We start from the raw sequence: 18,001 nt of genomic DNA on the forward strand, positions 1-18,001 counted from the left end.
CCCCAACCAGGGAACAAACATGCAATCTGGGCATGTGCCATGACTGGGAATTGAACTAGAGAACTTTTGGTGCATGGGACAACGCTCAACCAACTGAGCCACACTGGTCAGGGCAAGATAGAAGTAATATTTAGAAATTGGGGAGCCAGTATTCTCACTTAAAATCTTACTAGTCAAGTGTTACTGAGTACTTGTTATAGACATATATTGCAGAGTTTATGAAAGAATTGTACTGTTCCTTCAGAATGTGCTTGCCTTTTTTTTGTTTTAGAATCATCCTCTTCCTAATAATTCAGTAAATATTTATTGGGCATTGACAATCTTTTCCCATAGAGCACTGTGGGGACAAAAAGATGATTAAGATACTTTTGCCTTCCCTCAGAGCTCGTTTTCGTACAATTTAGAGGTCAGATAAGAAAGTATACAAATAAGCAGCATCCAAGGAAGAATGTGATCAGAGTGAGAAGAGGCACCAAGTGGAGAGAATTCAAAGGGGGGAAGTCTGGCTGGGGACGCAGGGAAGGCTTCCTGGAAGAGACAGCATTTGGATTGAATCTGTTAAGGATATGGCAGGATTGCAGCAAGCACAGAGGGAAATCAGTTCCATAAGTGGGCTTATCACAGAATGGCTTGGAGGTATAAGTGTGGGGCCTCTTTATCAAATTTAAAGTGTTTAATTTGACTAGAACATGGAGTACAAAATGGGGAGAATACTAGGGAGAGTTTAGAGAAGCAGATTACAGCAAGATCAACTGTAGATTTGAGTGACTGGTTTAGCTCTCTATGCTTTTCATGATCACTGGAGAACCATAAAAGGTTCTTGAGCAGAAGAATAAAGAAACAAGAATAAAGAAAAATATGTGATAAAAACCAGATGTGACCCACAAGCCTGAAATGTTTACTGTTTGGCCCTTTATAGGAAAAGGCGGTAGACCCCTGATTTCTGTAGTAATGTTAAATGTTAAAAGAGTTTGTAGCAATATTTTCTCATTTGCATAAAGAAAAAATCAAACACCTGCTGCCTGTGTTGCCAAGAAGGCTACAGAAATCCATAAGCCTGGTACATGATGGTTGCCTTCTGTTTCTCTTATTTGGGTTTGGATTAGTTGAACAGTGCATTGCCTGCCTGGCTTATGTTGACTTTGATCAGTTAGTTGTGTTATTGTATAATGTAACTTATTTAACCTCAGAATAACAAAGTCACGAATAAATATGCCTATTATAGAATTTTCAGCCTCTTTTTTGTGTATTTTTTTCATAAGTTATTCAAGAAGCCTAAGAGTATTAGGAACAGGGGTATAATGATAAAATTTGTGATAAAAAGCAAGAGAGACATAGACGCCAAGTATCTTGTTAAAATTGCTTACTATGATCAGGTGGGGCATTTGTTCCTGGTGTAGCCCTGTATGGTACATGTTTATATGAATTTTTATATTATTGTTGGTGTATTTTCAGGTTAACTTTGCAAAAGTGGTATTCCTGGGTCGAAGGGTTAATGTATATGTAGTTTTGCTAGATGTTACCAAATTCCCCTCCAGTAGGGTATATACCAGTGATGGCGAACCTTTTGAGCTCAGCGTGTCAGCATTTTGAAAAACCCTAACTTAACTCTGGTGCCGTGTCACATATAGAAATTTTTTTATATTTGCAACCATAGTAAAACAAAGATGTATATTTTTGATATTTATTTTATATATTTAAATGCCATTTAACAAAGAAAAATCAACCAAAAAAATGAGTTCGCGTGTCACCTCTGACACGCGTATCATAGGTTCGCCATCACTGGTCTATACCATTTTTAGTTCCATGAAATATATGAGGAGCACCATTTAAAGTATTGATATTATCTCTTAATTAAAATGTGACAGAGATATGTATGTATGTATCTATGTATATATATTTTTTCTTATTCTCCATATGTAACACAGGCTAGCATTATTGAAAATCCCAGAAACGACACATGATATGAAGGAAACTTATTCCACGCATTTTTAGAATTATAATAAGCATATGATACTCTTGTGAACCCTATTTTGTCCTCTAATTTAGTTTCAAGAAGTAGTTTTTATTCGTGAATTCACACTATTTTAGGAAATTCAACTAGTCCAGTTACTGTTGCAGTAGAATCTTGCCGGCCTGAAGAGTTTTCCTTTGGTTACTTTCAGGGACTGTAAATGATGATGAGCAGTTTTACAAGAGCAGCTGCAGTTTTAACACTACAGTAAACATTTAATTTCAGAACTTTTTATATGCCAGAATCAAAGAGAACCTTTTGTGTTTTTTAAAATGCATTTAGTTCTGATTTTTAAGCATGCTTTAGGGGACATTAAGAAGATTGGTAGGAAGAGATTAATGGGGGAAAAGGATGACCTAGGTAATACTTTCAGTAATAAAGATTAAAAGAAAAAAAGAAGAAGATTAGTGATTTGTGTGGAGAACTGATGGCCTGCTGTCTATTCGTGCACTTTCCTTCTGTGTTTCCAGTGCTTACCTGGACTTTTGTCTTTCTCAACAGCAACCATGGTGTGGTTGGTGAATATGGCAAAAGGAGACCCAGAAGCCCAGAGGAAGGTATCCAAAAACTCCAATTATAATGAACAAAGTAGGTATATTTTGTTTGGTGATTTCCTGGAGTTTAAAGTCATTATCATCTTATAGGCTAACAATTAGTTATAAAGTGGTGATTGTAACCTTTTTCTTTGGTCATAGATTCCTTTGAGAATCTCCTGAAAGCTGTGGTAATACCCAGTAAAAATACAGATAAATATTAAGGAGTCCAAATGGTCCAAACCCAATAGTACAGCCAAGGCACCCAGGTTAAGAATTTCTGCCATTGCGTACCATTAATACCAGTATGAAAGTTTCAAGTGGAGGCTGATTTTAAAAAGAACAGGTAGCCTTTCTCTCCAAACCTGTTGAAAATGAGAATCTCTTATTTGACATGGCCAGACCAACTTAAAAGTAATTTTATTTTGAATGTGATCATGATTATACTGAGAAGATAAAACGTTCTGGGAGGACATGACTTTCTGGAGGAGGCTAATGATGACCTAGGAGGGGAGATGGAAAGGCCCACGTATGGAAACTGCTGAAGAGATTAAGGAGAACATAAGTTAGAAGTTACTAGAAAGAGTTGAATAACAAAACAATATCAATAATCAAGAAGAAAGGAAACTTTTTTTAAAGAAAAGCAAACGGGTAGCCTTATGAGGAAGCTGAAAAACAGAAGTAGAATAAAAGTTGGTGAGAGAAGTGAAAAGGGCCTTCACTGAGCTGTTGTTTGTCAGGAAAGGAAAGGGTTAGGTTGTATAGAGCCAAGAAAACTGCTGTTTCAGCTTTTGGGTAACTGAGGACACTTTCAACTGGGAATTCTTATTTGGGACCCAAAGATTCCAGGTTCATTCTGCAGTGAGCAAAGCAGCAGAACAAGGTGACATTGCACCCGCAGTAGACCTGGTAGAGAAGTAGGAAATATATTGGAAATAATTGCTACAAGTCTGGTTATTATGTTAACCTGTGTTAAGCTAAAGCAAATTAAAAGATTGTCTGTGAGTATATATGTTTATATGTATGTGAGTATGTGTGTTTATTTGGCATATCAAGATTTTATTCTTTTGATAAATGTTGATTGAGCACCTAACTGTGCCTGATATTTTGCTAGGTACTGGGGATATAGCACTGAATGAGATACCCCGTTCTGTGGAGCTTGTAGCCTATTTAGGGCAGCGGTTCTCAACCTGTGGGTCGCGACCCCTTTGGCGGTCGAACGACCCTTTCACGGGGGTCGCCTAAGACCATCCTGCGTATCAGATATTTACATTACGATTCATAACAGTAGCAACATTACAGTTATGAAGTAGCAACGAAAATAATTTTATGGTTGGGTCACAGCATGAGGAACTGTATTTAAAGGGCCAGAAGGTTGAGAACCACTGATTTAGGGGGACACAAACATTCAACAGGTAATTCATACAGTTGCTATGAAAGTTTATGTAGAAGAATTTCATTTATTCTGGAAAGTCAAGGAAGGCTTCCTTGGGGAAGTGATCCTAGATGAAGAATGGAAGCGTTTTCCAGAAGAGGAAACGACCTGGGCAGGGCCTTGAAGTGAGAAGGAGCTGGATAAGCTGCAGAGTCCTCAGGGGAGTGCTGTTGGTATTTTGGGTGGGGCAGTTCTTGGTAGTCATGTGGGACTTCTCCCACTGCAGGATGTCTAACATTCCTGGCCCCTCACCCACTAAATGCTAATCGTGACTTCCAGGTATTACAACTCAAAACTCCTCCAGCATAGTTAGTTCCAAATGCCCCCTGGGAAAACACTAGAGGAACTAGAGGTCACTTTGGGGCAAAAGGGCATAGGCCTCCAGGAGCGATGTCTATACAAGGAAAGAACAGAACAGAGCTGGGAGGTTACCTGACTATGAACTCTGTTAAGAGTTTGAGGATGAATTAGTCGTAATACATAGAAAATTAGTTAAGGAAAAAAAATTAGGCAGTTTTCCAGAGAAAACAAAAAGTCATACAGAAGAAGCAAATGTAATTAGAGTATATTCTGGTTGTAGCCAAGTATTTTAGTTGTGAATACTTTTTGCATTGTGATAGTATAAAAATTGAACTTAACATAAAATTATGACGAAGTGAGAATATGGGGAGAGGTAAATTTCCATGTGTGCATGAGTATGAAAGCTATGCTTCATTTCCCTGTAGGAAGTGATTGAGTTTTAACCTAAAATAAAAACATCAAGATATAACACTATGAACATGCTATTTATAATTAATTATGAGGGTTAATACCAAAGGAAACAGCTGAGCAGTTTGAAAGTAGGAGTGAGAATTAGGAGGAGGGAAGGGACAGAGCAGGGACTGTTGTTTTATTTATAAACCTTATGCTTATATGACTTCACAAACTCCGAACCAGGGAAGATTCCATTTTGTGGTGACCTGGTTAAGAAAAGAATATAAAATTGTGAGGACCCCTCCCAGAAAAAATGTATGCAAGGGAGAGGCCTGAAGCGTGCAGGCTTAATTTATTCATGATAAATCTACCTCTGCTATGAACATGTGTCACTTGTATAAACAACAACAAAAAAATTATCTACTCCACTTAATATATTATGATTATTTTTTATGTGTGGAAGGTTCTCAAGACTCTCATGTTATGCTCACAATTTTCAGACTGACAGTCATCACAAAATGACTAGCCCATAAAAAATGCGTTCTCTACCCACCCCCCACCTCACCTCCCTACCTGCAGGAGTGGTCTCTTGTATAACTTCTTAGGCACTAAAGCCAGAGCTGAGTTTTCAGAAACAAGTGGTTAGAAAGCTTTCAGCTGCAAACATCAGAAAAACCAACTTGTTTGCTTTAAACAAGAAGAAATGTGTTCTCTCACATGACCAGAGTCCTGAGGTGTAGACATTTGTAGGGTTGGTTAATTTTGTGGCTCATCAGTGTTATCAAGGGCCCAGGTTCTTTTCGTCTTCCTGCTGTGCCATCCTTAAATATAGGCTTGGTCCTTAGCCCACTGCTCCTCGTGGTCACAAGATAACAAGTACAGTTCCAGGCATCATACCCAGATAAGACAACATCCAGGGGAAAAGGAGGGCAGTTAGTAAAGAGTGAGAAAAATTTCCCCCAAATTCCTAGCAGGCTTTGCCTCATCACACATTGACTAGTACCAAACCCACAGCCTCAGAGCTTTCATTGGGAAGAGGAATGCTGGAGTTGGATCGATCAGGATTTACCACCTGAGTCATGTGAGCGAGAGGTGGAAATCCAGACACATCAGGACTGCCCTCAGGAATAAGGGGAGAAATGGCTATTGGGTAAGCAGTCAGCAGGCCCTGCTACAGCCCATGTTTTGTGGTTTAAGAGCCAGCTAACCAGTTATAATGACAATCAAGTAGTTACTGTTTCCATGTAACTTTCTTAAAGGTATTAAGAAAATTTTCTGAATATTACAATTGTGATTTCTGCTTTTTCTTGAAGACACAGGGAGTGAGTCACAGAACCCTGTGACAGAGAGTGATGATGGTGGCTTCAGTGAAGAGTGGGAAGCCCAGCGGGACAGTCGCCTGGGACCTCATCACTCTACAACTGAGTCACGAAGTGCTGTACAGGAGATTTCCAGCAGCATCCTAGCCAGTGAGGACCCAGAGGAAAGTATGTGCATTTCTCTAATTGAAAGTCATGGATTCCTGTAGGTGCTGCAGCATCAAACCATCCCAAAATAAAATGAACCGAGAGCACTAGTCTACTTCTAAAGAACAGTACAGCTTTTAGTGGGAAATAACAATAGGCAGTGCCTATATATATATATATAATTGATTTCAGAGAGAAAGGGAGAGGAAGAGTGAGATAGAAACATCAATGATGAGAGAGAATCATTGATCGGCTGCCTCCTGCATGCCCCCCAATGGGGATCGAGCCCACAACCCAGGCATGTACCCTGACCTGGAATCAAACTGTGACCTCCTGGGTCATAGGTTGATGCCCAACCACTGAGCCATGCCGGCTGAGCTAGTCGGTGCTTTTCTCATAGCATCATTTGTTTATGGGTCAAATTCTGCCCCTCAGGTTTTTTAAATTGGCCTTTTACAGTCTGATCTTTGGCATTGGTTTTATAAGGTCAAAGATTTTTTTATTTTTCCAGTAAGATTTCATGGCTGCAGTATTCTTGTTACAAATATTTTATCAGTATTTTTTACTTTTTGCTGTACAAAGACCAATGGGTTTGAATGTTTCAGTCTTTTACATTGTTATTCCCTTTGTTGGCAACCTCCTCCTAACTTCAGATTAATATTTTCTTTGTCTGGGACCAATATAAACTAATACTTCATCATTTTGGGATCCACTACCACACAAACACTCTGATTACAGTAGTGTTTTAAACCAGACTTCTGGTTACTGATAACGGTCTCTGTTTATACTAGAAATTGATTTCTAAAAAGACACATATGTCTTCCAGGACAACCTTTTAAAAATCAACATTTAATCAGAAAACTAAACAGAGCCTTTAATTAGAAATGTAAAACTTTTTTTTTTTCAGTGTGAAGGCAGTTGGTCTTCTATTGAATTTCAAAAATATTCTTCCTTCAAACATCATGTGGGCAGCAGGCTCATCCCCAGTGCACTACTGTTAATCTTAAAATTATCAGAGCAATGAAAGTACCTGCTGTTTCCAGGAGAGGGGAGTTGACTCATGGAGGTTCTTTTCTATTTACCTCAAGGAAGGAGAGAGAAGGGTTTTGCTATTTTTTCAAGGAAGAGATTTTAGTAGTATAAAGGTAAAGTAAGTTTCAGGCAGTTTTTAATATGTTTATATTTATTGAAAAGATAATAGGAAATAGTTGTTATTATGCTATTATATTTAAGCTAGGCACATATTATGCTGCTGGAGGTCATATAGAGAAATCTTACAATTAAAGTGAACAGTCACCATCATTGTCTTTACTATGTCTTGTGTTTGGTAGACCATCAGATGCCCCTTTTAATATTAAAAGAATACCATAATTACTTAAAATTATTTTTCAGAGTTGGCAAAAACAAAACAAAAAAACAACAGAAGGCTTAGACTGCCATTATTAGCAAATAGTAGAAAAATGCTAGCAGCCAATTTTAGCATACTTGGCAATAGCATACAATTAATTCATTATGTCTAACTTCAGCAGTTTCCAGGGCTGTGATTTTAGTTGTTTAGCCATGTCTTATTTTGACTGAATAAATAAAAGTGAGCTGTTTAAAGAAAACAAATTCCCAGCAACTGATTTTTCTTAGGTTTTACTGATTCAGTTTCTTCTGGTTATAGGTCAATAAAATTTGTCCTTTTGGTAAGTGCTAAAGAAAAAAATTGATGGTTACTTCTTTGTTTTCTTTCTCTATTTTATTTTATTTTAAATATATTTTTATTACTGATTTCAGAGAGGAAAGGAGAGGGAGAGAGAGTTAGAAACATCAATGGTGAGAAAGAACCATTGATCGGCTACCTCCTGCACACTGCACACTAGGGATTGAGCCCGTAACCTGGACATGTGCCCTGACCAGGAATCAAACCGTGACCTCCTAGTTCATAGGTCAATGCTCAACTCCTGAGCCACCCCAGCCGGGCTTCTGTCTCTATTTTAATTTTGCTAATAAAATATACTTATATTTATCTCTTAATTAAAATGAATTCTGTGAAGTATTACTATAGCATTTATCATAATATTGCTATTATTTACACAAAACTTTAAGTGAAGAAAATGTCAGGCCATAATTTTAAGCTTAATTCAATACATTATTTTTTTTAAAGCTATATTGACATATAATTCACTTACTATAACAATTCATGCATAAAACCCACACTTTTTAGGTGCCACCTCTCCATCCCCCCATTTAAAGTATACAGTGCATTGGTTTTTATTGTATTCAGAGTTAGGCAGTCATCACCACAAGTGAATTCTAGAACATGTTCATCACCTCAGAAAGAAACCTTTACCCATTCATTAGCCTCCACACCCCTCAACACCAACCAGTGTGTACTGTCTTACTATGTTTTCCTGTTCTGGACATTTATTAAAGTGTGGTCCTTTGTACTGGTTTCTTTCACTTAGCGTAATGTTTTAAGACTCATCTATGTTATAGCATATATCAGTACTTCATTACTTTTTATAGCCAAACACAATTCCATTGTATGGATATGCCACAACTGTTACCCATTTTCCAGTTAATGGACATCTGGGTTGTTTCTGTTTTTGGCTTTTATGCAAACTGTTGCTATGAACATTCATGTAAACGTATTTGTGTGTACTATATACGTTTTTATTTCTCTTGGGTATTTACCTAGCAGCGGAATTGCTGGGTCATCAGGTAACTCTAGGTTTAATCTTTTGAGGAACTGCCAGACCATTTTCCAAGCAACTATACTATTTTATGATCTCACCAGCAATATGTGAATGTTCTAATTTTTTCACATCCTCACCAACACTTGTTTTTGTCTTTTTTATTATAATCATTCCATAAAGTGGTTATGGTTTTGATTAGCATTTCCCTGATGGCTAATGATATTGAGTATCTTTTTGTGTGTTTATTGGTTATTTGTGTTTTCTTTGGAGAACTGTCTAGTCAAATTCTTTGCCCATTTTTTATATCTTTTTTTTAAATTATTGAGTTATAGTGGTTCTTTATATATTCTAGATACAAGTTCCTTATCAGATAAATGCTAATTCCTCCCCTCCCCCTGGATTATTTTTAAAAAGTTTTTCTGTAGCATTCTTTTTCTGAAAAACTAAGTTTCTTTTAGTTTCTTATAGTGTTTACTATTTGTAATCAAAATTCTTTGTAAGGCTACCATTTGTTTAGTGTGTTGCAAGAACTTTTCCTGTATTATTTTTAACTCTGATGATAATACAATGAAATAGCTTTGTAATCTCTATCTTATACCTGAGGAATTTGAGGATTGAAGAAATTAATCAACTTGCCCTGGATCACACAAGTACTTAAATACTAAATAGTAGAGCTGCACCCTTGCAATGATGGGTGTATTCACCCTGGGAAGGCTAGCTCGCCCTGTCATTCAGAGCATCGAATGTTATGGGTCAGATGTTTATCTTTTCCACTAAGAAGACTTCATTCTGGTGTCCATGATTTAAGAGCACTGGTTTTTCTCAGGAAGATCTTACTAGTAATCACTCCACTTCCTTCTCACTCACATGTGGAACAGACTGTACTTCTCAGGCCCCTCAGCCCCTATCTTCTGGAAATGGGTTCTGTAACCGGGTCAACAAGGAAATTCTGACATGCTATAACATAGATGAGCATTGAGGACATTATGCTAAGTGAAATAATCCAGTAAAAAAACCACAAATGCTATATGATTCCACTTATACGAAGTACCTAGAGTAGTCCAACTTAGAAAGTAGAAAGATGATTGCCAGGGGACTGGAGGGAGAGAGGAAGGAGTTACTGTTTAGTGGGTACAGAGTTTCAGTTTTACATGCTGAAAAGAGCTCTGTGGATGGCTGGTGGTGATGGTAGCACAGCAGTGTGAATGTATGTAATGCCACTGGACTGTGTTTTACCACAATTAAAATTTTTTTAAACATGAAGAAAAGGAAAAGAAGCCACAGAAAAGAAAATATTGCAAATCATACTGCAAGTCCTGTTAAAGAACTTGTACTTAGAATATATAAAGAATGCGAGAAACCAAGATGGCGGCATAGGTAAACACCTGAAATTGCTGCCTCGCACAACCACTTCAAAAATACAACTAAAAGACAAAACGGACATCATCCAGAACCACAGGAAGGCTGGCTGAGTGGAAATTCTACAACTAGAAGGGAAGAGAAAAGCACACTGAGACTCAGAGGAGGTGTGGAAGTAAAGTGCAGAAGTATGGAGGCGCGCGCGGAAAGGGCTGGCAACTGAGGACGCGGTTGTCTTTTTCAATCGGGAGGGAGGCACAAACTCCCGACAGCCCTGACTACAGTTCCGGGCGAGTCTCTGGGGACCCAGACTCATACAGGGAGAAACTGGACTGTCAGGCAGAGGGCGGAACTCGAGGGCAGCTTTCTCTCAGAGATGCTTACAGTGATTACCACGGGACACTGTGAGACCCAGGACCTCTTAGGGCAGGACTGAGGATCAGCCATAGCTGTTTGCTCCACCCTGTTGATTCCCTGAGACTGCCCCCCCCCAAGCTGTGTGCAGAGGCTTTTGCATATAAATGACCTGGCCCTTTGCCATCTAAAATTACCTAACAAACTGCAGCTGGGTCAGAGAGACCCAGAACATCCAAAAGAAGGCCCAAGGCTCCACAGCAGCTTGCATTGCTTCACAGCTGGGCCTCATCTGGGCACCTCCAAATCCCAAACAAAGAAGAGGAATCTGTAGATCTCTCCATAGCTCCTATTGGGTAGCCTCAGGCAGAGGCTAAATTAGCACCTCCTTAGAGATCCAAGTGCCAGTGTACCCAGTGGTCAGAGTGGGACCATCCAGATTACAACTCCTCAGATCCATAAGGGACACACTCAGGGGGCAGATTCAGTGAGCACCAAAGCCCCACTGAAGCAAGTCTTGCCCCATAAGGGTGTCTCTAGCACAGAAGTTCTCCCACCGTAAACACAGCTGATTCTAACAGCCAATTGGCCTGGAGGTCAATTCCTACCAGTGATACTAACTACAGTCAAGGCTTAACTACAAGACTGTGCACACAGCCCACAAAGGGGTGCACCAAGAGTGTCCACCTCAGGTAATTGGGGAGGCTGAGCCACTGGGCCCTATAGGACACCTAGCACAGAAAGCCACTCTATCAACACAGGAAAGCATAAAAAATGCGGAGACAAAGAAACAGGTCACAAATGACAGAAATGGAGGAAAGCAAACTACTAGATATAGAGTTCAAAACCACGGTTTTAAGGTTTTTCAAGAATTTTCTAGAAACTGCTGATAAATTTAGTAAGACCCTCAATAAGTCTAGTGAGACCCTTGAGGATATGAAAAAGGACCAACTAGAAATTAAGCATATACTGACTGAAATAAAGAATACAGAGATCCAACAGCAGACTAGAGGATTGCACGAATCAAGTCAAAGATTTGAAGTACGAAGAAGTAAAAAATACCCAACCGGAAAAGAAAAAAGAATCCAAAAATATGAAGATAGTGTAAGGAGCCTCTGGGACAACTTCAAGCGTACCAACATACGAATTATGGGGGTGCCAGAAGAAGAGAGCAAGATATTGAAAACCTATTTGAAGAAATAATGACAGAAAACTTCCCCTACCTGGTGAAAGAAATAGACTTATAAGTCCAGGAAGCGCAGAGAACCCCAAACAAAAGGAATCCAAAGAGGACCACACCAAGACACATCATAATTAAAATGCCAAGAGCAAAAGACAAAGAGAGAATCTTAAAAGCAGCAAGAGAAAAACAGTCAGTTACCTACAAGGGAGTACCCATACAATTGTCAGCTGATTTCTCAACGGAAACTATGCAGGCCAGAAGGGAGTGGCAAGAAATATTCAAAGTGATGAATACCAAGAACCTACAACCAAGATTACTTTACCCAGCAAAGCTATCATTCAGAATTGAAGGTCAGATAAAGAGCTTCACAGATAAGAAAAAGCTAAAGGAGTTCATCACCACCAAATCAGTATTATATGAAATGCTGAAAGGTATCCTTTAAGAAGAGGAAGAAGAAGAAAAAGGTAAAGATAAAAATTATGAACAATAAATACACATCTATCAACAAGTGAATCTAAAAATCAAGTGAATAAAAAATCTGATGAACAGAATAAACTGGTGAATATAATAGAATCAGGGGCATAGAAAGGGAGTGGACTGATAATTCTCGGGGGGAAAGGGGTGTGGGGGTGTGGGAAGAGACTGGACAAAAATCGTACACCTATGGATGAGGACAGTGGGAAGGGGGGAAGGGCAGAGGGTGGAGTGAGAACCGGGTGGAGGGGAGCTATGGGGGAAAAAAGAGGAACAACTGTAATAATCTAAACAATAAAGATTTAAAAAAAAGAATATATAAAGAATGCTTACAACTCCATAATAGGAAGATAATCCAGTAAAAAGTAGGAAATGCTTTGAATAGACATTTCACCAAAGGAGAAATATAATGGCTAATAAACACATGAAAAGCTACTCAACGTAAGAATGGCTTGACTAAAAAATAAAAATTAGTAATACTAAGTGTTGGTGAGCATCTGAGGAAACTGAAACCCTCTTGCATTGCTCGTGGTACAAAGCCAGTATGAAAAGGAATTTGGCAGTTTCTTAAAAAGCTACACACAAACTCACCATATAACCTAGCAATTCCACTTCTAGGGATTGACTCCATGGAAGTGAAAACAATCTGCCCACACAAAAATATGTGTGTACAGTACTGTTCGTGGCAGCATTATTCATAATAGTCCGAAACTGAAAACAGTCCCAATGCCCATCACCTGGTAAATGGATAAACAAACTTACAGTATATTCATACAACGGGGAAGTATTCATCAGTAAAAAGGAACAAACTACAGACATGAAGTAGCATGGGTAAACCTCAAAAACGTTAAGTGAAAGAAGCCAATCACAAAAGACTTCAGAATGTCTGAGTCCATTTCTATGAACTGTCTAGAAAAGGAAGATTTACAGAGAGAGCAGGTCAGTGGTTGCTTAAGGCCTGGGTAGGAGTGGGGATTAACTAAATGGGCACAAGGTATTTTATAAGGGCGTTGGAAATGTGGGAATTGTGGAAATGGTTACACAATCTAAATTTTTTATAATCATTGAATTCTACACTTACACAAATAGGTGAATTTTATGAAATAAATTGTACCTCAATAAAGTTGTTTTTAAAAGGGGGGATGCTACTTTTTCATAGGGGTTCTTGTGAGGATTTATTAGAACAAGTGCCAGGTATAAACTAGGCGTTCAAAAGATGACAATTAGTTATTGTTATTATTTTTGATATGTAACAGCAGTATCTGGTTAAGATCCCAGAGTCGGCCACATAGAAGCTGAAAATCCTATTGTTAAAAAGAAAGAAAGAACAAAAGAGAGAGAGAGAGAGAGAAAGAGAAAGAGAAAAAACCTAGCTCAGTGATGGCGAACCTATGACACACGTGTCAGAGGTGACATGCGAACTCATTTTTTTGGTTGATTTTTCTTTGTTAAATGGCATTTAAATATATAAAATAAATATCAAAAATATAAATATTTGTTTTACTATGGTTGCAAATATCAAAAAAATTCTATATTTGACACGGCACCAGAGTTAAGTTAGGGTTTTTCAAAATGCTGACACGCCGAGCTCAAAAGGTTTGCCATCACTGACCTAGCTCAAGCCTAATTGTGTATGATCTCATTTACTGACTTCTCATTCAGGGTGGAGTAGAGCAGTGACATTTTTGAATTGTGAAATCATAGCAAAGAGTGACAAACTTTTTATATTTGTAATCTTTCCTTTTCAGGGGGAGTAAAGCTCGGATTAGGAGATTTCATTTTCTACAGTGTTCTGGTAGGAAAAGCTTCCGCCACAGCCAGTGGAGACTGGAACACAACCATAGCCTGTTTTGTAGCCATATTAATTGTAAGTATACACTCATAAAAACATGTCAGAACACCTCATCTCAGCTCTGATTCAGGCAGTCCCATTTAACCCCAGCTAGGCTGAGTGTTCCAATCACCTGGGAGCTTTTCAAAAACAAATAATTAGACCTCGCCTGAGTAGTTCTCCACTGGGCCACACATTAAAATCACCCGAGACCTTTTAAAACTGTGTCCCCATCCTGAGATATTCTTATTTAATTTGTTTCAATTGTGTATCTTATTTTTAAAGTTCCCCAGGAAATTCTGTAAGTACTTCTGATTAGGAACCACTGCTTCAGGCAGCATAGACATGTTGGAAATTAGCTGTGTCTTTAAAGGGGTGAGTAGATCCTCACTTAGTGCCTGAGTTTGGTGGTGGTTTTTGCATTTGATCCACAACCTGGAGGGTACAGAGTTCCTTTGGGCAGCAGGTATGAGGCGAGAAAAGTTAACACAATGCATGGTCTCCTATAGAGCTTGCGCATAGAGCCACAACATGAATCCTGAAGCTTCCAGAACTATGATTTAAGTAAATAACTCAGAAGATATTTCTTACTGCCTTTTTTTTTTTTTACTAAAGATGTTCTCTTTGATGTTTCATATGCGAGTGAAGTTACATGACAGCCTTTATATTGCATTTATTTTGTGATTTATAGTGATAATCTAACCAGTTAGAATTTTCTTGTATTTTCTTTCTCATTTGAGGTTAATTTTCTGGATGTGTTGTATTTTTTAAGAAGAAAAGTATTTATTCTGGATAAACCTGAAATGATGCTTAGCTTCCCGAATTTATAGTTAGTGTCTCAATAACTAGAGTAAAAGTGGACTATATTATAGGGCTGTTCTGTTTCCAAGAGAGCAGCAATATAATTTTCATAAACTTAAAAAAAAAACAAACTCCTCACCCGAGGATATGTTTACCGATTTTAGAGAGACGGGGAGGGAGGGAGAGAGAAAGAGAAACATCAATTGGTTGCCTTCCCCATTGGCCCTGACCAGGGATCAAACCTGCAACCTAGATATGTGCCCTGACCGGGAATCGAACCCACAACCAACCAAACCACCTGGCTGGGGCACTTTTATAAACTTTTATCGGCATACTCTGTGTACCTCTTTGCCTCCGCCCCCACTTCCACCCCCAGCATAAAAAATGCTTTTCAATTCTGGGATTTTAGGCAGCTAAACTTAACTGAGAGTAGCCAACTCAATATTTTAGATAGAATTTTTGGTATTACTTAGATTTTTTCAAGAATAGTTTACTTATTTTCAGGTTCTATTCCTTACCTAGAATTAGGGAATGAAGAATCAAGAATGTGTGCATCATGAATTCTGTGTTGCAGAGGAAAATAAAAGTTGTTTCCGGGTTTAATAGGAACATTTGTTCTAAAATTTAACCTCAGAGGATTGTATTCAATTAACTAAATTAAATGCGAGACTTGTGATTGAGTTGTTTTGCACGAAATACTTTCGTAATGATGTCTGGGTTGTGTCTTGGCCCCTCTCCCCCCAGGGTTTGTGCCTTACATTATTGCTCCTCGCCATTTTCAAGAAAGCATTGCCAGCTCTTCCGATCTCCATCACCTTTGGGCTTGTTTTCTACTTTGCCACAGATTATCTTGTGCAGCCCTTTATGGACCAGTTAGCATTCCATCAATTTTATATTTAGCAGATTTGTGATGAGACTTCCATGGATTTTTCTCCTTTGACTATAATAAAATCTGGGAAGAACAACGGTGATTTTCCTGTGTCTACATCTAACAAAGTCACAATTCCCAGCTGGACTTTTTGTAGCTTCCTTCCACGTCTTCCTGACCACCTGCACTATTGGCCATTGGAAGGAGGTGTCTACAGAAAATGGTTTTGAACATACATCATGTGGTGGACGGAGTCCCTTGGAAAAAACTACCAGATTTTAGGGACAAGGACAAAGAAAAATGATGGGCCAAAAAGTTACTGTGCTCTCACCAGCAGCTTCAGAGGTGGATTCTACCAGCACTGCAGACTCTCAGGGCTGCCATCAGCACGGTGTTAAATGGAGTGGTTAAACCAAACAGGACTCATCGTAAACGTGTGTAAACCTAATCAGTCTGTATTGAACTCTAAACCTTTTCAGGAGGTACTGTGAGGAAAGCAGGTACCAGCAGCAAAATGGGAAGGTGAAAGGGGGTTCAAACTTTCACTCTCAAACTTTTTTTGCTGCAAACTTATCATTTTTTAAATAAGACTTTTTTTTCACCTTGGGTCAAGTCAGATGTGTAAGTTGATTTTGACGATTTTTGTTCTCAAGCACTGAAACTCATTACCATCTATGGTTGCCATTTCCTCCCAAGGCCAGTATGAATTTATTTGAGGTTGCTTTATCTCAAAAGTGTTAACCTCAGGTTCCAAGTTCAGTAATTTCTGGAAATAATGGAACTATAACAACGATTCTCCATCACCCTTAGGTAATTCTGGTTTTGCCCCCAAATTCCTAATTTTTAGACAGACTTGTAGGTTTGCTTGCCCTCGATGCCTTCTTTGTTCCCCGTCTCTCCCTTCACTCCCCCCATACACGGTTCTTTCATAAGACAGCTCTGTTGTGGAAGCAGACGATCCGTTATCTAGGATTTCCTTTGTGTGGTGCACAGAATGTGTTATGAATCAGTGCTGTCAGCCTCGCTGTCATAATTTCTCAGTAGCAAATACAGTGTGTGCCCAAAGACAGTCGCATTAAAGAAGAGGAAATGGGTGGTGAAGCACTTTCTGTCCTGGTTTTCTTTTTTTAGTGCAACCGAGTGTCTCTGACAGTAGGTCAGAGTTCAGACGATAGCCAGGAGCTGGTGGTGTAGAAAGGCAGGAATCAGGTGTGTCTGTGCCAGCAGGAGATGAGGAACCCATTATTGCCCTTGGTGAGCCGGCGGGGAGCCAGGTGCTGACAGAAGACAGAGGGGCCTCCACAGCCAGTGGCACCAGATGAGCTCATGTCCTGTGGGCAGATACGGAGGCCCGAGTGACTCCTCCAGAACCTCCCAGTGGGCGCTTGGTGGTTTCCCGTCTGCCTTGCCTTTCGTCTCCGTGTACCTCTGTGTGAACTGGGCAGTGGGGTCAGGCCCAGGCCGTTCAGCTGGACACGCACATAAACAGAGCCAGCGCCTGTGGGCACACGGCACCTCTAAGCGAGGCTTTGCCAGGGCACAGCCCTTCTGTTGCCGAAGGCCGCCCTGGGCCAGTGATCAGAGCCTGAGCGTCTGTGAGGAACGTAGTTTCCATCTGGCGGGAGAGAGACCCGCGCTTCCTCGTCCCACTGCCGCTTTCTCTCAGCCTGTCTACAACCCGGGCTGGGCTGCTGCTCCTGGAGGGTAGGATGTTTGCTTCCTGCCATGGGATATCTCCCAGAAACTGCCTTGAGGAGCAGCGTGCCTTGAGGAGCAGCGTGCAAGTGAAAACTGGCTCGTATTGGGCGGTTGAGAACTGGGGGAAAACAAGCCGTACCAAGAAAGCCAGGCTGAGAGGAGTAGGTGCTCTCCCGTCTGTTTTTGTTTGTTTAGCCCCTTTTTTCCAAGATTCTCTTTTTCTCCTCAGACATGTGGCAGTGTCGTGGGTACTCCAGAAAGACACACCATTCAACAGCTACCGCAGAGCCTCCTGAACACCAGTCTGATCTGAAGCCGCCTTGAGGGAACCCTAATCTGGAGAAATTTATCTGTGCGAGGGTCCTCCTCTCAGAAGAGGGGGTGTGCGTGTGCGTGTGTTTAGATCCTGTTACTGTCCCGTGTAGAAAGATTGCAAGAAATCTGTCACTTTCTCCAGGATGGAACCACATCTCAGCAGAGAGAGCACATCGTATTCTTTAAATCACCCATCTCAGACACACAACTTTGTTTTCAAATCTTTTTAGAATCAATTCAGTCATTCCTGAAATTTCAGAATGCTAGTCTTCCACCGGGAAATATCGATTGTCACT

The 18,001-nt window shown here is 39.7% G+C and overlaps 1 protein-coding gene across 13 annotated transcripts in view; it reads left to right on the plus strand.

Moving 5' to 3' along the window:
• PSEN1 (presenilin 1) overlaps positions 1–16,796 on the plus strand; it is a 69,788-nt gene extending 52,992 nt beyond the window's left edge. For all 13 annotated transcript variants that reach the window (XM_006097603.3, XM_006097601.3, XM_014463346.2 and 10 more), the window contains 4 exons: positions 2,516–2,602; positions 5,989–6,162; positions 13,941–14,059; positions 15,569–16,796. In XM_006097603.3, coding sequence (XP_006097665.2) covers positions 2,516–2,602; positions 5,989–6,162; positions 13,941–14,059; positions 15,569–15,724 — 536 coding nt within the window. In that variant the 3' untranslated portion in view covers positions 15,725–16,796. The remainder of the gene's footprint in view (positions 1–2,515; positions 2,603–5,988; positions 6,163–13,940; positions 14,060–15,568) is intronic.
• The last annotated feature ends 1,205 nt before the right edge of the window (positions 16,797–18,001 follow it).

Source organism: Myotis lucifugus, unplaced genomic scaffold (assembly GCF_000147115.1).
Source record: "Myotis lucifugus unplaced genomic scaffold, Myoluc2.0 scaffold_207, whole genome shotgun sequence".
Taxonomy (NCBI): Eukaryota; Metazoa; Chordata; class Mammalia; order Chiroptera; family Vespertilionidae; genus Myotis; species Myotis lucifugus.